Genomic DNA, 21,251 nt, shown 5'->3' with positions numbered 1-21,251 from the left:
GACCGGTTGCAGAGCAGCCACAGCCCTGAGCCCGGCGAGCACTGCAGCGTTTGTAGTCAGGCAATCTTTATTGCTTCAGAGACAAGAAGCAGCCTTCACATACAGCACCGAACATCACTTGGAGCCCTCTGAAGCTCCACAGCGCTACCTGAAAAAGCCGTACATGTCCAACAGGCAATGCGACACGGAGCACGCAGACTGCCTGTGCTTAGGCGAGCATGGGATGCTCAGCATCCCAGATCCTCCTCTGCTTGGCCTTCTACTGGTAGGAGGGGTTGTCCCACAGTTTGGAAAGCTCTGCTTCTGCCCCACACTGTGGAAATCTGTACACAGGACATTCCAAACTCTCCAAGTCTCAGATCAGCCTGCGCAAACTCAACAGAAAAGCCAGAGCTATTTTTCTGGTTCATCTTGTTTGGGGATCTAAAAGTCGATGATCCAGAATGTTAAAAAAAAAAAAACACACACAAAAAAACCAAAACACTACAACCCACGCCCCACACAAATAACAACCCTCAACTACAAAATTCAGAAGAGCCTGATGAAGTTAGTGTCATGTAAATAATATTTTAAAACACCTACAGAAAGATCAGCTTGTAACACCAGCCATGGGACTTAAGGAACATGAACCACACCAAGAAATCAGGGCAAGATCAAAGTCAAGATACTAGGTTTAATCTCATACTGAATTGCAGTGTGCAACACCATATTCCGTCTAGATAATTGTCTTTATCACTCCAGCAATAGAAATGTAACTATCTGACCTGAGTAAAATCTCATCCTCTCCTGCTTTAACTGGCTCTTTAGTAAGATACAGACCATAAACTCTCATCAAATGAGCATCCAGCTCAAGTAATACTTAACCTTCAGTGATGCTCCTTGTATTTTGGCAGGTATTTGACCACTAGAATTGCAGGTTCAACCTTTTCCTTTGAGAATGAAGATATGCTTTACTTCATCCAGTTGATGGCACATATATACAAGCTGATTATCACAATTTGTGTCAACTGTTCCATAACTGAAAGCTGTTATTGAGCTTTCATCTACTTAGTTTCCCAGCACAAGCAATAGGGAAAGCTAAGTCAGTGTGGATGCTAAAGGCTCAGTGAGGGAGCAGAGCACTGTAGTGCACGCTTTTCCTCAGCTGCTTGGATTCAAAGCACAACATTAAACTAATCGTACCTACTGCCTTTTTGACTTCTACTGAATGTGGAGAAAGTTCCCAATGATTTAATTTCACAGGTTTAACTTCATAAGTATGTGAGGTATTATGATATGGAGACTCAAGACTGTACACATGTAGCTCTCATTAGAGAGATATGTAAAACTGTGTATTAAGCTCCCGCCAGCTCTCTGAGCCAGCAGGACAGAAGCCAACACTGATTCCGGAATTGTTTACCCACAGAGCTAATAAGAACCCATGCTTCTCAGATGGATGTGTTAGCATGGGCGCACTTCCACACTATCAAGGCCGCAGGGGTTTGGAGAAGAATTTGTTCAAATCCTGCTAACTTATAGCCAGGGCAGCAGTAAAGCTACTTAAGGACTGTTTGCACCCAAGAATGTAAACTTGCCCTTATCAGATAAGGTTATGCTAAAAATAATTCCGTGGTGATAGGGGTCCCAAGACCTGATGAATCCTCTGCCTAATTGATAATTTCTGCACTTCCAAGACTGATTTGTAATTTGCTTCAAATTTTAAAGGTCATAGTCCAGGCAACAACATTGAAATATGACTGACAGCCATTTTTGTCTTTTCTAGAATTTTTTTTCATTTTTGCCAGCTATGATGAATGCTCAGTTTTCACACAGAAAGGGGTCACGGTGATGGGGAATGCAAATCCCACCCTTATTCCTGAATGCAGTAGACATGATGCAACTCTGCTGGGAGGGCAGCAGCAATTATGAACCAAATTACCAAACGTCCCAGTTCTGAGGCCTGAGACATGGTCAGTTATGTGCTGGGAAGTGGACTGCCAAACTCATTTCACAGCAGTCAGACTGCAGAAACTTGCAGTCTGTAACGATTTGGGCTTGATGTGAATTGGAAGCAGATGCTGATGAAAAGATTTTTTCCCCTCATTTTAACAAATCTAATTGCAAGTGCCCTCAGTCAAGTAAGGTCCTGAACCTTACTACTTATAGCTCCTTTCTCAATATATTATATAAATTATATAATGAACTGGTAGTTTAAAGTTGCATGCAAACAAGATGCCTCCCCATAGTTGACTTATTCCTAAATCATTATCTTTGGCACAACTACTGCTAAAAACATTTCTGTAGCTGTTTTAAGCTCTGCCAAAAATAGTTTGAGCAGCATTTAAAATTATCTTAATTTTGTGTATGTATGTGTGTATATATATATTTAAAATATAATTAAGGAGACGTTTTTGCAGGTCTCCTTTCTCCTTACCCCCTTGAAAGTTTCAGATTTCATTATGTAAGTCTAGGAACTCTTCATCTCACAAGAAGCACATACAAATGTTGGTGCCACCTCCTGTCCTTTGTAGGTTGTATCTTGGGGGCCTGCAGTGTGAACACAAAGGAGATAACAGAGAGGAAGTAGCAGAATGAAGTTTAAGTTTGTAAGAAAAGATCATGCTCTAGGAAAGAGCAGTTACACATTGGTATGTAAAGGGGAGCAATTGCCATCAGAAAATTATTGGAGTTTTACAGGCAGTAACATCAAGTTATAGTAATTTGATGAGCTGATGGACTATACTACAGCATAGTGGAACAGCCTCAGCGTTACAGGAAGTTGAGCACTCCAGACGGCTGCATTCCTGTGGGGACTGTGATTGTGAAGCAGAAGAGAACATTACGATTTGATGGATGTAAAATTGCAACAAAACAGATGACTTGTTTATAAACACCCCTCATTACAAAATCAGTATGACATGCCTAAAACCTAACCCCTTCTATATTAATCCTGTTGCAGAATACAGTAACCTCAATAGTAAAGACCTAATCATTTGGAGCAAATACCTCAGAGCTGCATCACGTCTTATTGAAACTATCACTTTAAAACACTTTCAACACTATACTAAGGGACATAAATCACCAGGCTCTGAAACAGGAAATGCAATTATCTGAATACTGTTGCTTCCAATCAGTTGGCAATAAAAATGTGCCAAGGCTATTAAAATGATAAACACTATATAATTTCATTTTTTTTCTCACCAGGGAGCATTAAAAATAAATGACAAAAATGCAAAGCAGCCTTTAGACATTTCAACAAACCTCATATGTTGGTAGCAAAAGCAACGCAAGCACACTTGAGACCTCGACTATATCTTAAGTGCATTCTTTCAAACAACTTAAAATGACAACCAAATTAATTCTGCGTGCAAGCAGGTACAACTTTTGTTTGTTTTCTCAAAGTTACTATCACACCATTGTCGGCACTAGCTTAGCACAGCACAGCTACACTTCCCTGCCAAGCTCAGTCATTTGTAGCAGACAGCATTTCCATCCAGTCACACTCTGCTGAATCTCTCCAACCAGTTATCTACAAATCTCAAGTAGATGAAAGAGCTTCAAGCTTTTGTATCAACTTAGCTATTCTTTCCTACTCTTTCCTTCTCTTTGCCCATGCAACTCAGATCAAAAGCAAAACAAGAGCAAAACCTGATTGTTCCTTTTTCCCAATTAGCACCGAAGTTGTCCCCCAGTTTCTTTTTCCACGCCCCTTCAATTCCTTCTATAGTTTTAACAGCTTATAGTTTAACAGCTTTCAGCCTTCAAATCTTACTGTCAGGAAGTTACAGACTTGTGCCCATAATCCCAGGTGTATTTCCAAGCAACATCCCCAGGAAGCTTTTGATGGAGGCAGGGGAAGAGCAGAGAGGGGGGAAAAAAAAAAAAAAAAGAAAACCACAAACGCAGAGAAAGACGTAAGAGACAACCTCAGGATCACAGTTTCTGTGAACTTTGATTAACACCTAGGGGAAGATACAGTGAACCCAAGTCCTTATGTTTGCATAAAGCTTTGTCACTTCATCTAGCAAACTTCATGCAGCTTCATAGAGCAAAATACTTTAGAGTGTCTGTACGCAATATTATTTCTGTTTCATTCTTTATACATGACACCAGCCTTCTGGAGGGCCTATAACTGGATAACAGATTTTAGTGAAACACAAAGTTTTAGACTTACAATTTTAAGAAATGATTGTCACAGTCTTCCATCTATGATGCACTCATCTTCAGATAACGTCATATGGATAAGGAAGATGGCTCCTCTCAGGTGTGCAAAATAACAGTCTCAAATTGTTCCCTGTTGTTGTACATCCACTTACTGCCAATTTCACCTGCTGAATTCAGTCGGGTGACTAATGGCAAGGACACCTAGTACCTCCTCTTCCCAAAGGCTGTTATATTTTGGTGTGCATGGTGATCAGAGTCCATTTAACTGACAAATCCACTTTTAAGTCTTCCTCTCCCAGCAGCCGATTTTCCAGGTCAGTTTCTCTTTGTATGTGACAGGCACCTTGGCTTTGATGACAACATTTATTAGACTTTCCACAGTGCATGCACAGCAGGCATTAAAGCATTTGGCTTATCCTTCCTCGTCGGCATACTTCACTAAAAGCAGCATCTTTCTCATACGTCAGGCTACTTCAGCTAGTTTTGTGAGGGAAAAGAGCATTGCTGAATTTAACTACTAGTATTTCAGACCATATGGCTCAGCATCCTGAATTCCTTTGGCTCAGCCCTCATTATTATGGATTGGTTTGAAAACTGGAGTTAAGAACACAAGATACATTTGTAAGAAGGAATTCCAACAAGAGTACCTAATTCCCAGGGAGGCAAAAGAGAAAAAGAACACACTTTTAATTAATCAGAGATCAGGTGGGGGAAGATACCCAAACCCAAGACTACATTATCTGCCAAAGAGTTACTTTCATACCACTACAGCTAAGGCCATTATGGGTGGCTTTTGCTGTATGGCTATGGTTATAATATGTGAAGATAGAGTCTGCAGAAGAAGAGCCTGGCTATCCTACTGTAGAACTGGGCAGGATCATTCAGCAGACTTACTTTTTAAACTTCGGTTCTGGTGGAGGAAACATGCCATATGAGCTGAAACAATGATCTCAGTTGGGTGCTAATTTTGGTCCCTTCATTCTGTGCTTGAAAAGGAAACACATGAATGATCTCCAGAGTCATTAAAAAACCAACACTCAAATATGTTTATTTTGGCACAATTTAAAAATATACAAATACATTAAGTATCAGGGTTCATTAAAGCCAATTTTTTTTTACATATATGTGTACGTATTATTATTTTGGAGGGAGATGGAAAACAAAACACCATGTTATATATTTGACAGTGCAAACAAATAGAAACTCTTTAGACCATGAGTTCACTGTGTCAGACAGCAATAACAAAAGTTGAACAGTTCCTGAAACACAAAAAAGTAAAAATATTTGCTGCATTTAAAAGAGTTTCTGGGGCGGGGGGGGGAAGAGATATTATCATTGAGAAAAACTTGACTGCACAGAAGTTAGTTAAATGTCTAGTGTCTAATGCTCTAAGTTACAATATGCACTTGAGGATAAGATAGGGTTCAGCCAGTACAATGACATGAATGATCCTTCAATAATTTGTGTAGAAAGAATACATTAGCAACCAAGCAATACAGGAGTGCTCTATCACTGACAGATTCGCAAGCAGAAACTCCCTGCTTTCAAAGGTGCAGTTTCTTGGCATTATTTGCATAGTTACTCTTTCTCCTTAGCAGTTAGGAAAATATTCAGCAACTAAGTTCAGGAAAAACCTATGACCTCCAGACATAATTTCTACCTGTGGAAAATCACAGCAGCACAAAGACAAAAAGACATCAAAATGACAGATACAAAACTGCCACCTCCTGAACTTGGAGCATATGAACTATAAAGCACATTTCATATTGAAAGCTGAAGGGTCACAAAATGGCATTGTCTGCTGTCTTTAGTTTTGTCCAGTAGAACAAAAATTTATCACTGTGATAGAAAGACAATCTTACAAGTTTCTCCATACAGCAATTCAGGCTTTTTCCCCGCCCCCCCCCATCATGGTCTGTTCTTTCTCCCCAGTCTCTGCCCTAGCTTGTTTGGATGCTACAAGAGATCTCACTACCTTGTAAGGAGAGAGATAAAAGTAAATACAACTGCACTGAAACTTACATATGAACAGGTCTACTCAATAAGATAATATATCTCCTCCCATTCCAGTTCTCATCTTTTAGCTTTGAATAAGTATTTAACCATAGAGAAAAGGGAACCTGGATCACAAGGTTTAGACACTCCATATGGGTGTCATGTCAGCTCAAGACAGTTATGTTCACATTTTCCTGAAAAAGAGAACCAAGTGTTCCAGTTTATTTTCATGCCAGTGGATGCTGATGAAGAGCTTCCAAGTAATTTATTTTAGGAGCACAGACCCATGATGAAGTGCCAGCTAAACCAAAACAGGCAATAGCAACACAGGTAGGTGGGAATGCACAAGCTGCATAGTTATAATTTCACATATGGTGTCAGTGACACTTCAACCAATTTAGCATCGTCAGGTTTTTCACTTATTTCCCAGTCACCCACTCTTATGCCCATATGACTGTGCCCGTTACGCTGATACAAGTGTTTACATGGCAACAGTCTCAACAGTGCCAGGAAAAAAACTGGTGAAGGATAACCTAGCCAAAAAAAATTAATTTACAGGTACTTTAATTTCCTGATCAAGTAACTACTCAACCACACAGCTGGCATGAGATGGGCAAGAACAAGCATCTGAGAGTGGGGTCTTTTTATTGGCACTTTCAACAAGGGAATGCTTGTTGAGCTCTGTCATAAGGTGCTGGCCTGCAGGTGTCAGGCATATTAGTGAAGGGCTTAAACAAAGAAACCCAGTATTGCATTGGCAGAAATTCACCTGACTTCTCCAGTTCATCTCAATACTCACCGACATGTCTAACAGATACACAGCTACCCTGCAGGAATTTTGGTTTCCCTTCAACTTCTGTGTTAAGGGAAGGAAGCTAGTGGAGACAGCCTTTGCAGGACAGACATAGCAGCCTATCAGTTACAAAGCCATAGCAAATGGCTCTTTGTCCAAGGACTGAACTGACACCATTGGAAAAGCTTCCCAATAAATTCTCATACTTGGGATTGGACCCATACTGACATCACAGCCTTCCAAAGCACCAAGAACAACAGTATCTGGATAGTGGATCTATATTAACAGTTAAAAACCAGGGTCAGCTACGTCACAGGCTGAAGAGGGTGCTCCAGGAGGTATAATTTTTTGCTTCAAAAGGATACCGCATGTTAAGTATTGTTATATTGTCCTACAACATAAAGCAGTGGCACTTAGTGTTAGCATTTACAAGTGGGTCCTTCAAGCAAGTCCACATCCTTGAGTAACCCCAGTATTTTGTGTTGGCCTGCAGCACTGAGACTTTCCGCTCTGGGGACACAGAACACATCACAACACAGGAAGAACTTGCCAAAACTGAAAGTGTACCAAAAAAGGCAGATTCTTTAAGGATTTTAAACACAGCATCTGTAGGAGACAAATGAAACCACAGAGCTGGAATAGTGCATTTCAAGATCACCAAAGCAGTTCACCGAACCAGATGTAGCCTGCCATCAATATCTTTACATTAGTTCATTTCTCTAACATTTGGCACAAACCCTTTGACACAGTAATTTGGCTTCCATTTAGGTCAGCAGCTTGCGATGTTTTTCTGGCACTTCAGTGGATTCAGAAAAAGTTTCTTCAACACTGTGTACACTTGTAAAGTCCTCAGCCAAGAATGAAGGCTAAACATTGCTGACCCTGGTTTCGGAAGAAGAGATCATAGCAGCAGATGCAGACGTCACTAGTGACCGTTCTCGTCTGACATATCGTGGCTTCCGAACTGAAATGGTGGGCACAGAAACATCATTAGCATCTGCTGTAATAAGCATGCCTTTATCACTACTTCATAACACCACATGCCATGTAACAGTTCCTGAGTGACCAAAGTCATTCTGGACCTTAATAAAAACCACCAAAACAAAACACCAAAAACCATACATGGAGCTGAGGTATAGCAAAAGTCCACAAATAAACTTTTTAAACAAGCTTCTAATGGCCTACTAAAACAGGTGCTCATTACAAATTAGCATTTCTATTATTTGTAAGTGTTTCTAGTACACGTAGCTTTCCATTTCCAGCCCTATCAATACTCTCCCCAACTGTACTTCCTTTTTAAATAGATGTACAAGTTAAGATAAGGAAATTAAGACTCTTCACAAGCAGAATCGGCTGTCAGTTTAACAGCCAGACCCAGACCAGGTTTGGAACACATCTAAAAAATGTTTAAAACTTAAAGACTACATTAATAAAAATTAAATTTTAATTATACCATCTTGATTAAAAAGGCCTATGCATACATGAGTGAGACCAGAAATTTTGCTGAGCTTAGAAGGGCATTATTTCTTAAGTTTTCAGAAGACTTGGTCTGTCTCACTTTAAGTCACCACAAGTATCTCTCTAAAGCATAGAGACAAGATATTCTACTGTATTACCCTGGCCAAATAAATCCACCTTCCTAGCCACTCTAAATTAATTTCACGTATAGATAAAAAATTTTTCTATCATTTGCAAAACATGTCCTTTATTACCTACTTCTTTTTGAACTTTGTTACATGGTCAGAGACACTTAAAAGAACACCTTTATTTGATTAGGTGTAATCCATTGCCATCTCTTTCGGCAGAGTCATATTTAGATATTTCATGCATTATTAGGCTCTCACTGGCTCATTACTAATACAAGAATAGCGCATGCTATTTCCTAGAAGTAGCACAAATTTAGAGGCCCACCAAAAAGCAAGTTTTTGCTCTTGGATTACCAAGAGCTGGTGTAAAACAGTGGATTAGAGCACAAGCTTCTCAGTAATATTTATAGGTTGTAATGACGAAAAATTGGGTAGGAAAATTGAGAGAAGCTGATTAGATGAAATCTGCCCCAAGAAATAAATTTCTGCCCGAGTTTCACATGTATTAAAAACCCACCCTGCCAAAAAGAGCCAATCTACAAGCACCCCAGACACTACATACACATGAAATAGTATATTCCAAACAGTCTGTGTTACATGTTTCAGGAAACTGATGAGCTTCAAATCAGCAAACCTGAAAATGAGCCAACCTGGTCCAACCCTGAAAATAGGTCCCAGACTGAATAATTTATTTTTGAGCACTTATGAAAAAATATTGCATCTACTTGTAAGACTTCTCTATTAGGATAGAGAAGTCAAAGATCTATTTTAGGAGCCGTCAAAGATCTCTTTAATTAAAGCCTATGTTAATTAAAGCAATAAATCCTATCAAAAAGGTCTACTAGACAGATTTCATCGAATTTCTGTCCCTTCAACAGATTCCACAGTTCTATAATAGGCTTTAGAGGTAATTGTTTTGACTTGCTCTGTGTTCTTAGCATATCCACTTTGAGATAGTTTGCCTGTTTTTCAGTAACAAGATGCATAAAAAAGGGAAGCCAACAGGTAAAATATTTGCAGCAACATGCCCCAGAGAACAGTTCCTCACCTGAAGAAGCTGGGGGAGGTATCATGGATGCCTGCATAACAGAAGAATGATCATGTCAAACAAAGCACCTTTTGTCTTCACAGTCTTTCATTAAAAAATACAGGAATGTTTTAGGGTTCCAATAGCATTTACTGTGTACATAGTCTTTCTTGGAGAAAGTAACTCAACAGAATTCATATGGTCAGTATTCATCTTTCACCTTTTTTCCCAGTTTGGACAAAGAACCCCAAAACATCTTTTATTTTTATTTCAGTCTCTCATGCATCAGATTAAGTAGCTCCCTGACAAACTGTTAAAACTTTAAATTATTGTTTACTTGATGTTTTATGCTTGCATGTTCCCATTGGAAGGACAGAATTTACTTACTGTTTCACTAGGCTGGAGAACAGATGCTAAAAGGGAGAGAAAGAAAGAGACTAACCATCATTAATCTAGAAGGCTAGAATCACTACTTTTCTAAAAATACATGCGTGCAACAAAATAGTTCTATTGTTAAAAAAAATAGTTTTGTCACAAAGACTACCAAACAGTTCAGAACATTCAAAAATCCCATCAGTAGAATACATCGTCAGTAGGACTCTTTCCAGGATTAGAGATAAAAGGTTGCAAAGGTCTCCAAGAATGACTTCTTTTGCTCTCAGAGAAGGTAGCCACAGAACTCTCTCTTTAATATGAAGAAGCTTCAATAGGAAAAATGGCACCTTGAGCCAACTACCAGAAAAAGGCAGTACAAATAGAAAACAACCAAGCAGTATAAAAGGGTTGCATCTTTCACAAGAGGTTGCTGCCTTTATTGTCCACATGATAATCATTATCCAGATAGAATGAAAGTGAACATGATAATAAGCCAGAGAAATGTTTCTAATGCTTCTCCTTCAATGAAGGTTATCAATGCTTTAGCCTGCTGTACTGGAGTGAACTATCAATACAAAATGCAGAAGCCAGACCAGTATCACTGAAGCAACAGAGGTCTGGTGTCCTGCTGGCTTAGATACGTCATAGCTCTTGACCCAGTTAAAAACTGAAGGAGAATCTTGTACTAACTAAATTTACTTGAAGACACATGCAAAAGCAACTGAGAAGTTTCAGTATGGCAGTTGTGATTAGGATACTAGCAGTTCCTGTGGCATTGATCAACTTTGACCTACTGTTGTATACTTTTACATAAAATGATACTACAGAGACCGTGAAGTTCCATGAAGTTACTATGACTATACACAACATTCTTAGCCAAACAATGGAACTGTATTGCTCCACCCAGCCCCTTCTTTTTCTCTTTTTAAGCTTATTTCTATTGTGACAGTCTATCTTGAGCTTGGTCCTGTAAGACATGAATGAAAATAACAGGTCTATTTGTTTAGCAGACCTAACCAGTAAACAGCTTGCTTTCAACAGAAGGAGCTCTAACACAGCAAATGCTGTGCTAGAGGTTGTCATGGAAATCATTCAAAGAATAGAAGGGGTGAGACAAAGTCATGGATCAGCCTCAGTTTCATGCAAAACACCGGGCAAAATGGAGACATCACCTTCCACAGATTTTGCTCACCATCTCCCAGAAATTGAAGACCAATAAAATGTGAACACATAAAACAACTTCACAGAAGCTGAAGCCTCTAAAAGAGCCAGATGCCTATATAAAGTCTTGGTGCCCTATGGCAACGTAGATCCCAGGTGTTCTTCCCCTAGCTTTTCTGGAATCACTTTGGCATGAAGTCAGGTCACTGCATTTTAGTTATATGGCTTCATTTCTCGGTAACAGGAATGGCAGAAATAAAGAATAAATTGCATTACAAAAAGAAAAGCTATGGGGTGTTTAATTTAAAAAAAAAATTAGGCAGTTGGCTCTTCCAAGCCCCAGTTTAGTGGCACAGTTGAATGAGTAGTGCAATACTGAGGAACCTCAAATTCCATTCCCTTTCTCCTGCTGCGGACACATTCATGGTAAGCACACTGCCCTCTAGTATTACAGTTACCTTCTCTCTAAACCAAGAATAAACAACAACTGCTTTTTGTAAGGCTTTATAAATGTCTGGCATTTAGTGTACGAAAATAAACAAGTATTAAGTTCTACCAAAAAAAGCGTGCAAAAAGCATTGACTGATTCCTTTTTGAAATCAGATACCTAATATTCAGTGACAAGTAATGTCAAGTATTGTACTCTGGCAAATCTTTGAAAGTTACAAAAAACAATAGCTGAGTTAGACTAAGTGTGCTTAGGTGCATATTACACAATTTATCTCACTAACTCAGCTATTGTTTTTTGTAGCTTTCAAAGATGCGCTACAAACAGCGGAGAGGATGCCTGTTCTCAGTCTAAGTGTGCTTAGGTGCATATTACACAATTTATCTCACTGAGAACAGGCATCCTCTCCACTGCCATGAAAACATGATACTGTAAATAAAAATCTTCTCCTGCTATATGTCTAGTTTGCATTGCTTTAGATGATCAAGAGATAGCTACATTAAGTTCGAACGCTGACATGAAGAAATTTAAAAGGTTTCAAATTAAGAAATTGAGCAAAGGCCAAAACTTTAGAGATTAAACAGACAATTAGAGGCATCTTACCTTTGTTTCTTCTGTAGAAAACATTAGGAAGTTTATTGGCACGTTTGAGGTAGAAGAAAGAAGCAACAGACAGAATCAGGAATAAACTGATGAAAAATGTCCCTAAGATGAGAGAGGCTGCCACTTCTGGGCCTCCTGTACAAAAGCGGGGTGGTGGGGGGAGGAGAGAGAGGGAGAGGAAAGACTATTACTGACTAGAAATCTCTCCCAACAAAAGGGTTAAACAAAAGATAAAGACCAACTTCCTGATATTCATAGGAGGAAAAAAAACAGTGGGTTTTGTTTAAATATATAGGCAGACTTTACAGACCTTGAAACATTTGCAAAGATCTTTCAATAATCATTTCATTATACGAACAACTTCCCCAACCCCACCTGCCAAATATCAGGAAAGCCTTAGTCTCTACTTTCCTGAAAATAGACACAGATTTTTAATCCATCATTCTGTTTCTTTTATACAACTTTCAAAACCAGTGCCGGAAAGCAGTCAACACCAATATTGTTCTTTTAGTCCTTAAATGAAATCTTCTAAAGACAGAACTTGTCAACAGACAATATACCACTGGCACAGTACACCCAGTATGTTTTCCACAAGTGACTGATATAGAAACCATCCCAAGGAGGCAGACATTAGCAAAAGGTGCCCTCCCTCACCTCTATCCTGCTTCCCCTGCCTCAAAAAAATGCCCTGCATATTTATTCTGCCATTTTGTTTATTAATATTATGATCCCAAAGAGCAAGTATTTTAAGAAACAAAAGTTGTTTATTATTTTGTTGCAGATGAATTAGGACAACAGATCTATATGACAAGCTCTACTTGAGAAGGGCACGTTGTGAAGAGCAATACATACTTCAAGTATACACACATGACAAAGATCTTAGAAAGGGATCAGCAGCACCCAAATTTGACATGGCGGTTTAGCTTTCCTTTTTAAGAGCACTGATAAGCACTCACCCTGTAACACTAAATCACTTCATCTGGCATCCTATCTCTTGCTGAAGTATGCAATGCTGCTATCTAAATAGTTTCTATATTATTCTTACCAGTGTTGAACAAGTATTTTTAGGATATTAAACAGAAATGACTGGTCAGCAGTGATAAAAATCAACCTATAGAAGGGCTAACCAAGATGTAATAGATGTGTAACGTTGCTTCACCCCTAAAACCCAAAACTTGCAGCATAAGGTTCAAAACGAAAGTGATGGGGTTATAAGTAACCTGCTCAACCTGTACCAGAAAAATCACTTCAAGATCACTAGGACAAGATGAAAGAACCATTCCATAAAATGCAGTTACCTCAAAATTAAACTCTAAGACTTGTAAAAGATTCTCATTGAGAGCAAGCCAGAAAAAGTAAAAGTGGCTACTACCTGTAGAATAAAACCTATGCTACAGAAAAATATACTGTACAACTTGTTTCAAATACCATGTCATGAGGGGGCTGGGACGCAGTGAATAATCACAAAGCCTGCACCCAATAGGTATTTCCATTTACTCACCTATGTTCTGTATGAAAGGAGTTACAGTGCTAATATTCATTTGGAAATTCATTCCTCTGATACCAGCTGTAATAAAAAAATATTTTTTTTAAATTATAATCTGACAAAAGCTACAGATTTATTGAAAAAATCTTAGTAAAAGGCTGTTACACTTCTTAGTAATTATTTGAAATTGTAGAAGAATCCTGATTTCTCCCATGAAAAATTCATTCTTTGTATGACTTTTAAGAATTTCAAAGAAGGAAGCAAACAAGCATCATCATAATTTATCCAGAAAGAAAATAATTCACTGGTGCATTTCCCACAAACTTAGATCAAGTTTCCTATCTCTTTCATTAAAAATATTTACAAGGAATTGAATGATTCTCACCTCTCAAACCACATGTACAAAACGAATGTAGCCTTCTTAACATAGATTTTTCAAGGAACTCGAGTACAGTCTAAGCTATTTTTTGCTCTGGAGAAGTCCTTAGCAAACACCCACAGCAAATGCCTTTTTCTTACAGCAGAGATTAAAGCAGCCACACAATTCAGTATTCACTGTATGTTTGACAGGTCCTACCCTTTAAGTTTAATCACTTTGATGTTTAGGACTTCTTTATTTTAAGAACTTACATTGGTCAGAAGGATTTTTTTTTATGTTGCATTTCGTTTTGCAGGTTAGGTACCCTAATATACGAAAAAATTTTTATTCCTACCCCTCCCCCATATTCTCAAATGGTTCCACAGCACTCTGCACAGTTTCTGCAAACTAAATCTCAGAGTTTCCATAGGTTTTGTTGCATGTTCAAAAGCTCAAAGTTATATTAGGACTTTGGAAAAGGTTGAAGTTTCACAAGGGAGGGGGAAAAAAAACCACTGCAATATTTGATGCCTTCTTGAACTGTCTTTGCTGGACCATGCATGCAGGAAGAGATCTCAGTACCAAAAAAATACCCATCAAAATAAAGAGATGGTAGAAGACTCACTATTTTTGCATTCAGTCAGATTGTAAACAGATGAAACAGGAAGAGTTTCATTTTTGCATTTAATGCAGCTACTACTGCCATCCTCATTCCATCGTCTGTAACAACCTGCATAAGAATAAGATGTACAGAGGTTTGAAAGCAACAAAAGCAACACTGAAGATACTTCCTAGTCTTCAGAAAGAGGCAGAGGCAACAGAAATTCCCTCCGTTTGGTCTACCAGTTACAAGTCCTTCCTAATATATTACACAAGTTAAGAGGTTTCATTTCGAAGTGTTTAATCCAGAAAAGATATAACTTTAAGGGCCAAAAAGGAGAAAGACTTATAAGCAAACAACTCCCAGAGGGCAATTTCAACATAGCTCCATTCACCGCTTCGCCTGTTTTAGTTTCGAGAAAAATGGGAAGTGTCTAACAATGTGTAGCTACCCTCAACAATACTAAAAAAAAGCATAATTTTACCGTTATTTTCAGAGGTCATACACTGTTGAAACAAAATTTAATGCCATTTTAATATATAGTGTTGAAAACAGAAGTAGGCAGGAACAAAGGTGCTAAGAACCAGAGTGTACTTGGATGAAAAAAGGATGCTGGTGTCCCTATAGTCAATCACATGAAGCATGGCAAGCTAAAATACAAATACTGCCATAATACAGTCTTTTTCCCATGTCTCAGACCTCTCAAGTACTGTACAATTTGTTTCATTTTAAGAAGAACCCAAGTGTGTTTAAACTATTCTGTGACAGATAGCGACTGTTTTATATCAGTCACCCTACCATGCATGCTGTAAACTGATTAAACTTTCATCTTGGCCTATGTCTTCAATGTTCAAATCTCTCAATTTATGTGTAAATGCACATACTCCTATGTCTTTGTTAAGAAAAAAAAAGTTAGGGCACATCTTCCATAACAACTTCATTTAATACAATAAAGCTGGTGGTTTCACTTGAGGCTTAGGCTTGAGACATGAAGATTAGAAGGATATTCCTACTAGATCATATTACAGCCTACACTTAAAGGGGGGAAAAAAACCCCAACTTACATGCTGGCTAAAATCCAGTTCTGTAGAGCCCTGAGCCAAATTAATATCAATTATCCCACAAAGCAAACCATTAGTAAGGTGCAGATTTGGAAACAGCTCTGCTGCTACATTTTCCTTACAGAGAAGCAGCATGTTTGATGCCCACAGTAATAAATTACATCTGACATTTAATCTAAGCACAAACAGACGGAAAAACTTTCTACAGTAATAGGAAGGAAGCATCAAAGCGCTTCTCTGACACCAAAGATATTGGTAGATTATCAGTTTACAATAAGATTTAAGAGAATGCAATACCATAATTTGGAGACGATTGTTCATACCATATCTAAGATCATTTAGAAGCAGAAATTACTGCATTAAATGAAACAACAGCCAGAGAAGCTAACAAAGCAGTGAAAATAGATAGGCTTAAGATACTTTAACAACCCTCACAAGGAAATGACTGAACCCAGAAGTGGATCCCAATTTTTAAGTCACAAATTTTCTTGTTACTGCAGGCTCTGAAGCTATTTTCCTACTTTTACTCTCTGATTTTAAATAAAATAGCATTAAAAAAAGACCACCCTTTTGCTACTGCTGGAGAGCGACAAAAGAAGTTTAACTCCCTTTAGAAGAAACAGCTCCACATATATGGCACAAGGAAGAATGAGGCATTCTGTGCTAACAAGACAATATTGAAATTATTCTTAATGCTCCCCTAGATACACATTACAGCATTTTTGCTTTTTATGCTCATTATATGGGCTTTTAAGCATTTACAATAGCTCTTACATAATCCAGCTGCACACTAAATAAAGATAAAGAATAACCTTTTTAATATGTGTCTATTCTCCTTACCAAGAACAACATTTGTGAGTCATAGGAAGCATTACCTTGTGTGTATAGAGGAAAAAAGACTTCAGCATGTACATGCACTAATTATTTTGTTTTCATCCCCAATCAATCAGTATTTTGGTGTTAACTGTCAAAAATAATTTGGAATTTTATTAAACTATGACACAATATACCTGGACTGCACTGGTTGGTTACCAGACAGGAACTGTTTGAATCCAACACATCCACACAGCATTCTGTTTCTGAAACCTAAGAAAAGAAGTTACATTACATTTCACACCATTCTTAAGTTTACTAAAATGCTTCAACAAAAAAACCTACAGAGAACGTAGAGGAATAAGCATTAATTACAGCAAGTTTTAGCTGCAGCTTCTTTTCTTTTTGCATTAAGCAACCTTACAAGGAGAAAACAAGATAGATGCACCACCAAGCGGATTTTGACCTGGCAGCTGCTACCCAAACTAACACTTTCAGAACAAACACACACTCCACTGTTGACTTTAGACAAAGCCTCAAAAAACTGCTTTAGAAATATACTTGCTAAATTCTTCAGTGAAGCACAGTTCAGAAGGGGATTTATCCTTCCTACAGCAGCACACAAAAGCCCTAACAGATTTGCTCGGAAATACTACTGGCAAAATGGGAAAAGCCAGTTTTCACCAAATACCCATATTGCACGTGATGATAACATCTACATTCAGCAGAGCAATCCAGCAGAACTACAAAAGCTTCTTCCTTCAACATTTAATATAAATAATAACTTCGCATATCCTGAAGGCACGTAGGGTTTTTTTGTGTCTGTTTATATAAAAACCAGTTTCAAAATTATTTACAAATTACAACAAGCCATGACATACACTTTGAGATAAATGGTTGTTAGAAACTGTGGTTCTTTTGATAGATATTAGTAACATCCCATACAGACTTGGGCATATCTACTCTCTGAATCCGTACAAGAATAAGCCACAGAATTCCCACATCTTTTAAAGTTTTGCAGGTACATTCCCCTAAAGAATATAGCAAGTCAAATCAGTCTTAGAAAGGGATGAAGTGTTCTTGATCAAAAGTAACAAGACCTAATCTATATTCAGCTATAGAAGTAACTTAAATACATCTAACATGTAACAGCCAGTATCATTCTGCTTATCAGCATGACCCATCAAACCCAGAGGTGACAAAGATCAAAGCTATCAGGAGAAATGGTTGGGACTGTCAAAACTGAAATTAGTAGGCTAACTTCACACTGCTAGTGCATCATGGGGAGGTAGACTACAGAAAAGAACCAGAAGATCTACAGGTAACATGCTTAAGAAGAGTTTCTTTAAAAGTTTTGTTGGTCAAACTCTCCTGCAAGCAGAACTTTATACTCTGACCTTTTCCTGTGACTTGAAGCAGTGTTTGCTTCAGAGCTTGTCACTCATTTGAAAAGTTAACTTTTGGGTATCCATGTTTTGGATTTTTTGTAGTTAAACTGCCAAGCAGCTTGAAAAGTGTTTTTTGGTAATCAGAGTACTTTTTGATCATCAGGGTGCTTTTTCCACATGGTGTGAAGCTTCATCAGTTGCATCCCTGCTAGCCTACAACCACATGACTAGGAAGAATTCAATGCTTTAATAGGCAATCAGCCATCACAGCAAATTGAACCACTGTAAAAGTTTCAGTTAATGACTGCTAGCAGTGTAGGTCATTTCTGTTGAACTAGAAAGCCTTCTACAAACTGCACCATAAGAAGAAAATAATCTGATCCTTCTGTTTTTATAGTGCCTCGCATGACAAAATACATGAAGGACCTACCGAACTTTCAGTAGATTTGCTGGCAACTTCTGCTACCAGTCTAGTTAAGAGAAGGACATATGGCACCTCCATGTCCAGGAAAGACACAGGTCTAAATAAGAACAGGGAAAGAAATTAGAATGTCTTATTATTGACAGAGAAGTTACATTTTCCTTTTGTTAAGGAAATTAGAATCACAGAATCTTTGGGTTGGAAGGGACTTTTCAAACGCCATCTAGTCCAACCCCCCTGCAGTGAGCAGGGACATCTTCAACTAGATCAGGTTGCTCAGAGCCCCATCCAACCTGACCTTGAATGCTTCCAGGGACGGGGCACCTACCACCTCTCTGGGCAACCTGTGCCAGGGTTTCACCACCCTCATTGTGAAAAATTACTTCCTCATATCTAGGCAAAATCTACCCTCTTTTAGTTTAAAACCATCACCCCTTGTCCTGTCACAACAGGCCCTGCTAAAAAAATCTGTCCCCATCTTTCTTGTAGGCCCCCTTTAAGTACTGGAAGGCTACAATAAGGCCTCCCCAGAGCCTTCTCTTCTCCAGCCTGAACAACCCCAACTCCCTCAGCCTGTCCTCATAGGAGAGGTGTTCCATCCCCCTGATCATTTTCGTGGCCTCCTCTGGAACTGCTCCAACAGGTCCATGTCTTTCCTGTGCTGAGGGCTCCAGAGCTGGACGCAGTCCTGCAGGTGGGGTCTCACCAGAGCAGAGGGGCAGAATCCCCTCCCTTGACCTGCTGGCCATGCTTCTTTGGATGCAGCACAGGATACAGTTGGCCTTCTGGGCTGTGAGTGCACATTGCCGGCTCATGTCCAGCTTTTCCCCCCCAAGACCTTCTTGGCAGGGCTGCTCTTGATCTTCATCCCCCAGCCTGTACTGAGAGCAGCGGCTGCCCTGACCCAAATGCAAGACCCTTGCACTTGGCCTTGCTAAACCTCATGAGGTTCACATGGTTCAACTTTTGCCAACAGATTAATTTTACTTGAATGCAAAGGCCTTTAATTTAAATATGCCAGGGGGAATGACTTACCTTGGTTCAAGATACAAATGTGAGACATTCAGAATTTTCCCTCCAGCTGCAGAAGGGCAGGTTTCTGGCTATGGCAGACTGTGGTTGCTAAGAAACAAGGAGCCTTATCAGTCTGCTCCAAACTGGGCCACGCAGAGACTATTCCACACCCAGAATCTAAAAATCAATGTGATTGCAATAGAACAGTTTCTGCCTGGCACCACCACTGATAAGCCTCCCCACAGTTACAGGCTCTAGCTGCAGCATTGATGGATTTGTATCAGGCCAGAGAGCACACACCACTTCGAAAAGGCAATACTGCTATTAATTTCTCTCATAACAGCAGAGTCATGCAGCATTAATGAAGTCTGTCTGTTAATAAGTAGTATTTCTCAATTGCCTGAGAACAGACCTTATCAATGTGGAATAGAATATTGTGGACAGTCTGCTACAAGCCTTGCTTTTCTCCCCCTCCACTTTTGCCATATTACTCCACACATAACCTAAAGAAAGTCCACATTTCTAACATCAAATTGTTTGGATAAACTCAAAGGCGCTATGTCATGCTTGATCTGCATCATTCAGACACTCCCTATGTCAATATTATAGTATTGGCCTACTCTCTAGTCGGTATCATGGTGGAAGCCACACCCAGTTCTCAGCAGCCTGCTATCTTTAGGAAAACAGCGTCTTTCATATTATAAATAAAACATGGGGACAGACAAGGCCCTTTAACCAGAGCTTAATAAGAGGAAAGTGTCTGAAAGAAAGCCTTCAACTGTAGGGGAAAGCTCCTTCAGTGACTCATTTCACAAACTGAAATTTGTTACTATTTTTGTTAAATAAAAATCCAGCGGATGAGTTTTAAATTACTGAAAAATATCTATCATGACCCTTGGCAAGTTGTTTCGCTGAAGAATGAAATTATTGAGCAGTTTCTATGATTAATTTCCATTCAGTTTTTGAAAATCACACATAGCCTGTTGCCTCAACTTCAAAATAAGATTAGTTCAGCTTGGTGGGAAAACTTATTATTATCCCCTGTTATCAGCTGAAAGTTCCAAGATCAAGGACTGAAAATCCTGAAGACTGAACTCCAATCTTACTGCTACAACCAATTTCTACAGTTAGTGAGGGTCAGGGCAGAGCAGGAAAAGCTTGCCGTGTCATGATACCTTCCAATTTAAGCATAACAACGGATGTCAAGTCTGCCAGCGTCAAGCTGCAGCATCCATGATTTCATCAGTTCACATTTACATACACATAAATAAGATGACAGATATACTAAAATAAAAAGCAGACAGTCAATAGAAGTGCAGTGTGCATGCAATGCTAGCTGACAAAGGCTGAGACAGTGCCCAATTAGCCTTGCTATTGGCAACGTAGATCATGGGAACCAAGGAACGTGAGCAGCAAGGAGCCTTTCTACACACAGAAAATCCAGAATGAGATATTGAGAGATAGATAGCTTTGGGAATGGTACCACGACGACATCCTGGAGGGAAAATTAAGATGGATTATGGCAGTTTACAGAACTGCTGGAAAGTGATGGCAGGGAAAGTTTAGCTTTGGGAATTTTACGCAAGGATGGAAAGATACATTTCTAATCTACAATTAAGCTCATAATTTGCTAACTAAAAAGCTCTAATATTATTTTTTCTACAATACCTGAGGTGACAAGATACCTCAAATGCAAATACTTGTTTTAACAAAAAGGTAAAGTCATCTCATAAGATGAAAGGAGACAACCTTTCTAGAGCGCACATACACACCCCAAAAGCCAACACCTAACTTACAGCTTTGATGGCAACAGTTTATTCTTGATCACATTTGAGCAGAACAGAAGCTACTTACAACTCAGTAAATGGTTGTTGATGTAGACATTGCACCTATCTAGTTTGACAGAGAGCTCTCCACTTGTGTATGACAGTATAAAAGAGTACTTACATAACTGCTATGAATAATTCTGTCTTAGATC

At 38.9% G+C, this 21,251-nt stretch overlaps 1 protein-coding gene across 1 annotated transcript in view; it reads right to left on the bottom strand.

Annotated features, from left to right (window-relative positions):
- Positions 1-7,797: 7,797 nt before the first annotated feature.
- LOC309412349 (uncharacterized protein C1orf159) overlaps positions 7,798-21,251 on the bottom strand; it is a gene marked incomplete at both ends in the record, with an annotated part of 42,226 nt that continues 28,772 nt past the window's right edge. The window contains 5 exons of the mRNA XM_082009234.1: positions 7,798-7,895; positions 9,566-9,596; positions 9,932-9,957; positions 12,132-12,266; positions 14,601-14,705. Coding sequence (XP_081865360.1) covers positions 7,798-7,895; positions 9,566-9,596; positions 9,932-9,957; positions 12,132-12,266; positions 14,601-14,705 — 395 coding nt within the window. The remainder of the gene's footprint in view (positions 7,896-9,565; positions 9,597-9,931; positions 9,958-12,131; positions 12,267-14,600; positions 14,706-21,251) is intronic.

Source organism: Phaethon aethereus (genome assembly GCF_964289735.1).
Source record: "Phaethon aethereus genome assembly, chromosome: 21".
Lineage (NCBI taxonomy): Eukaryota > Metazoa > Chordata > Aves > Phaethontiformes > Phaethontidae > Phaethon > Phaethon aethereus.
The sequence above is the reverse complement of the archived record's forward strand: the minus strand, read 5'-3'. Positions and strand labels throughout refer to the sequence as shown.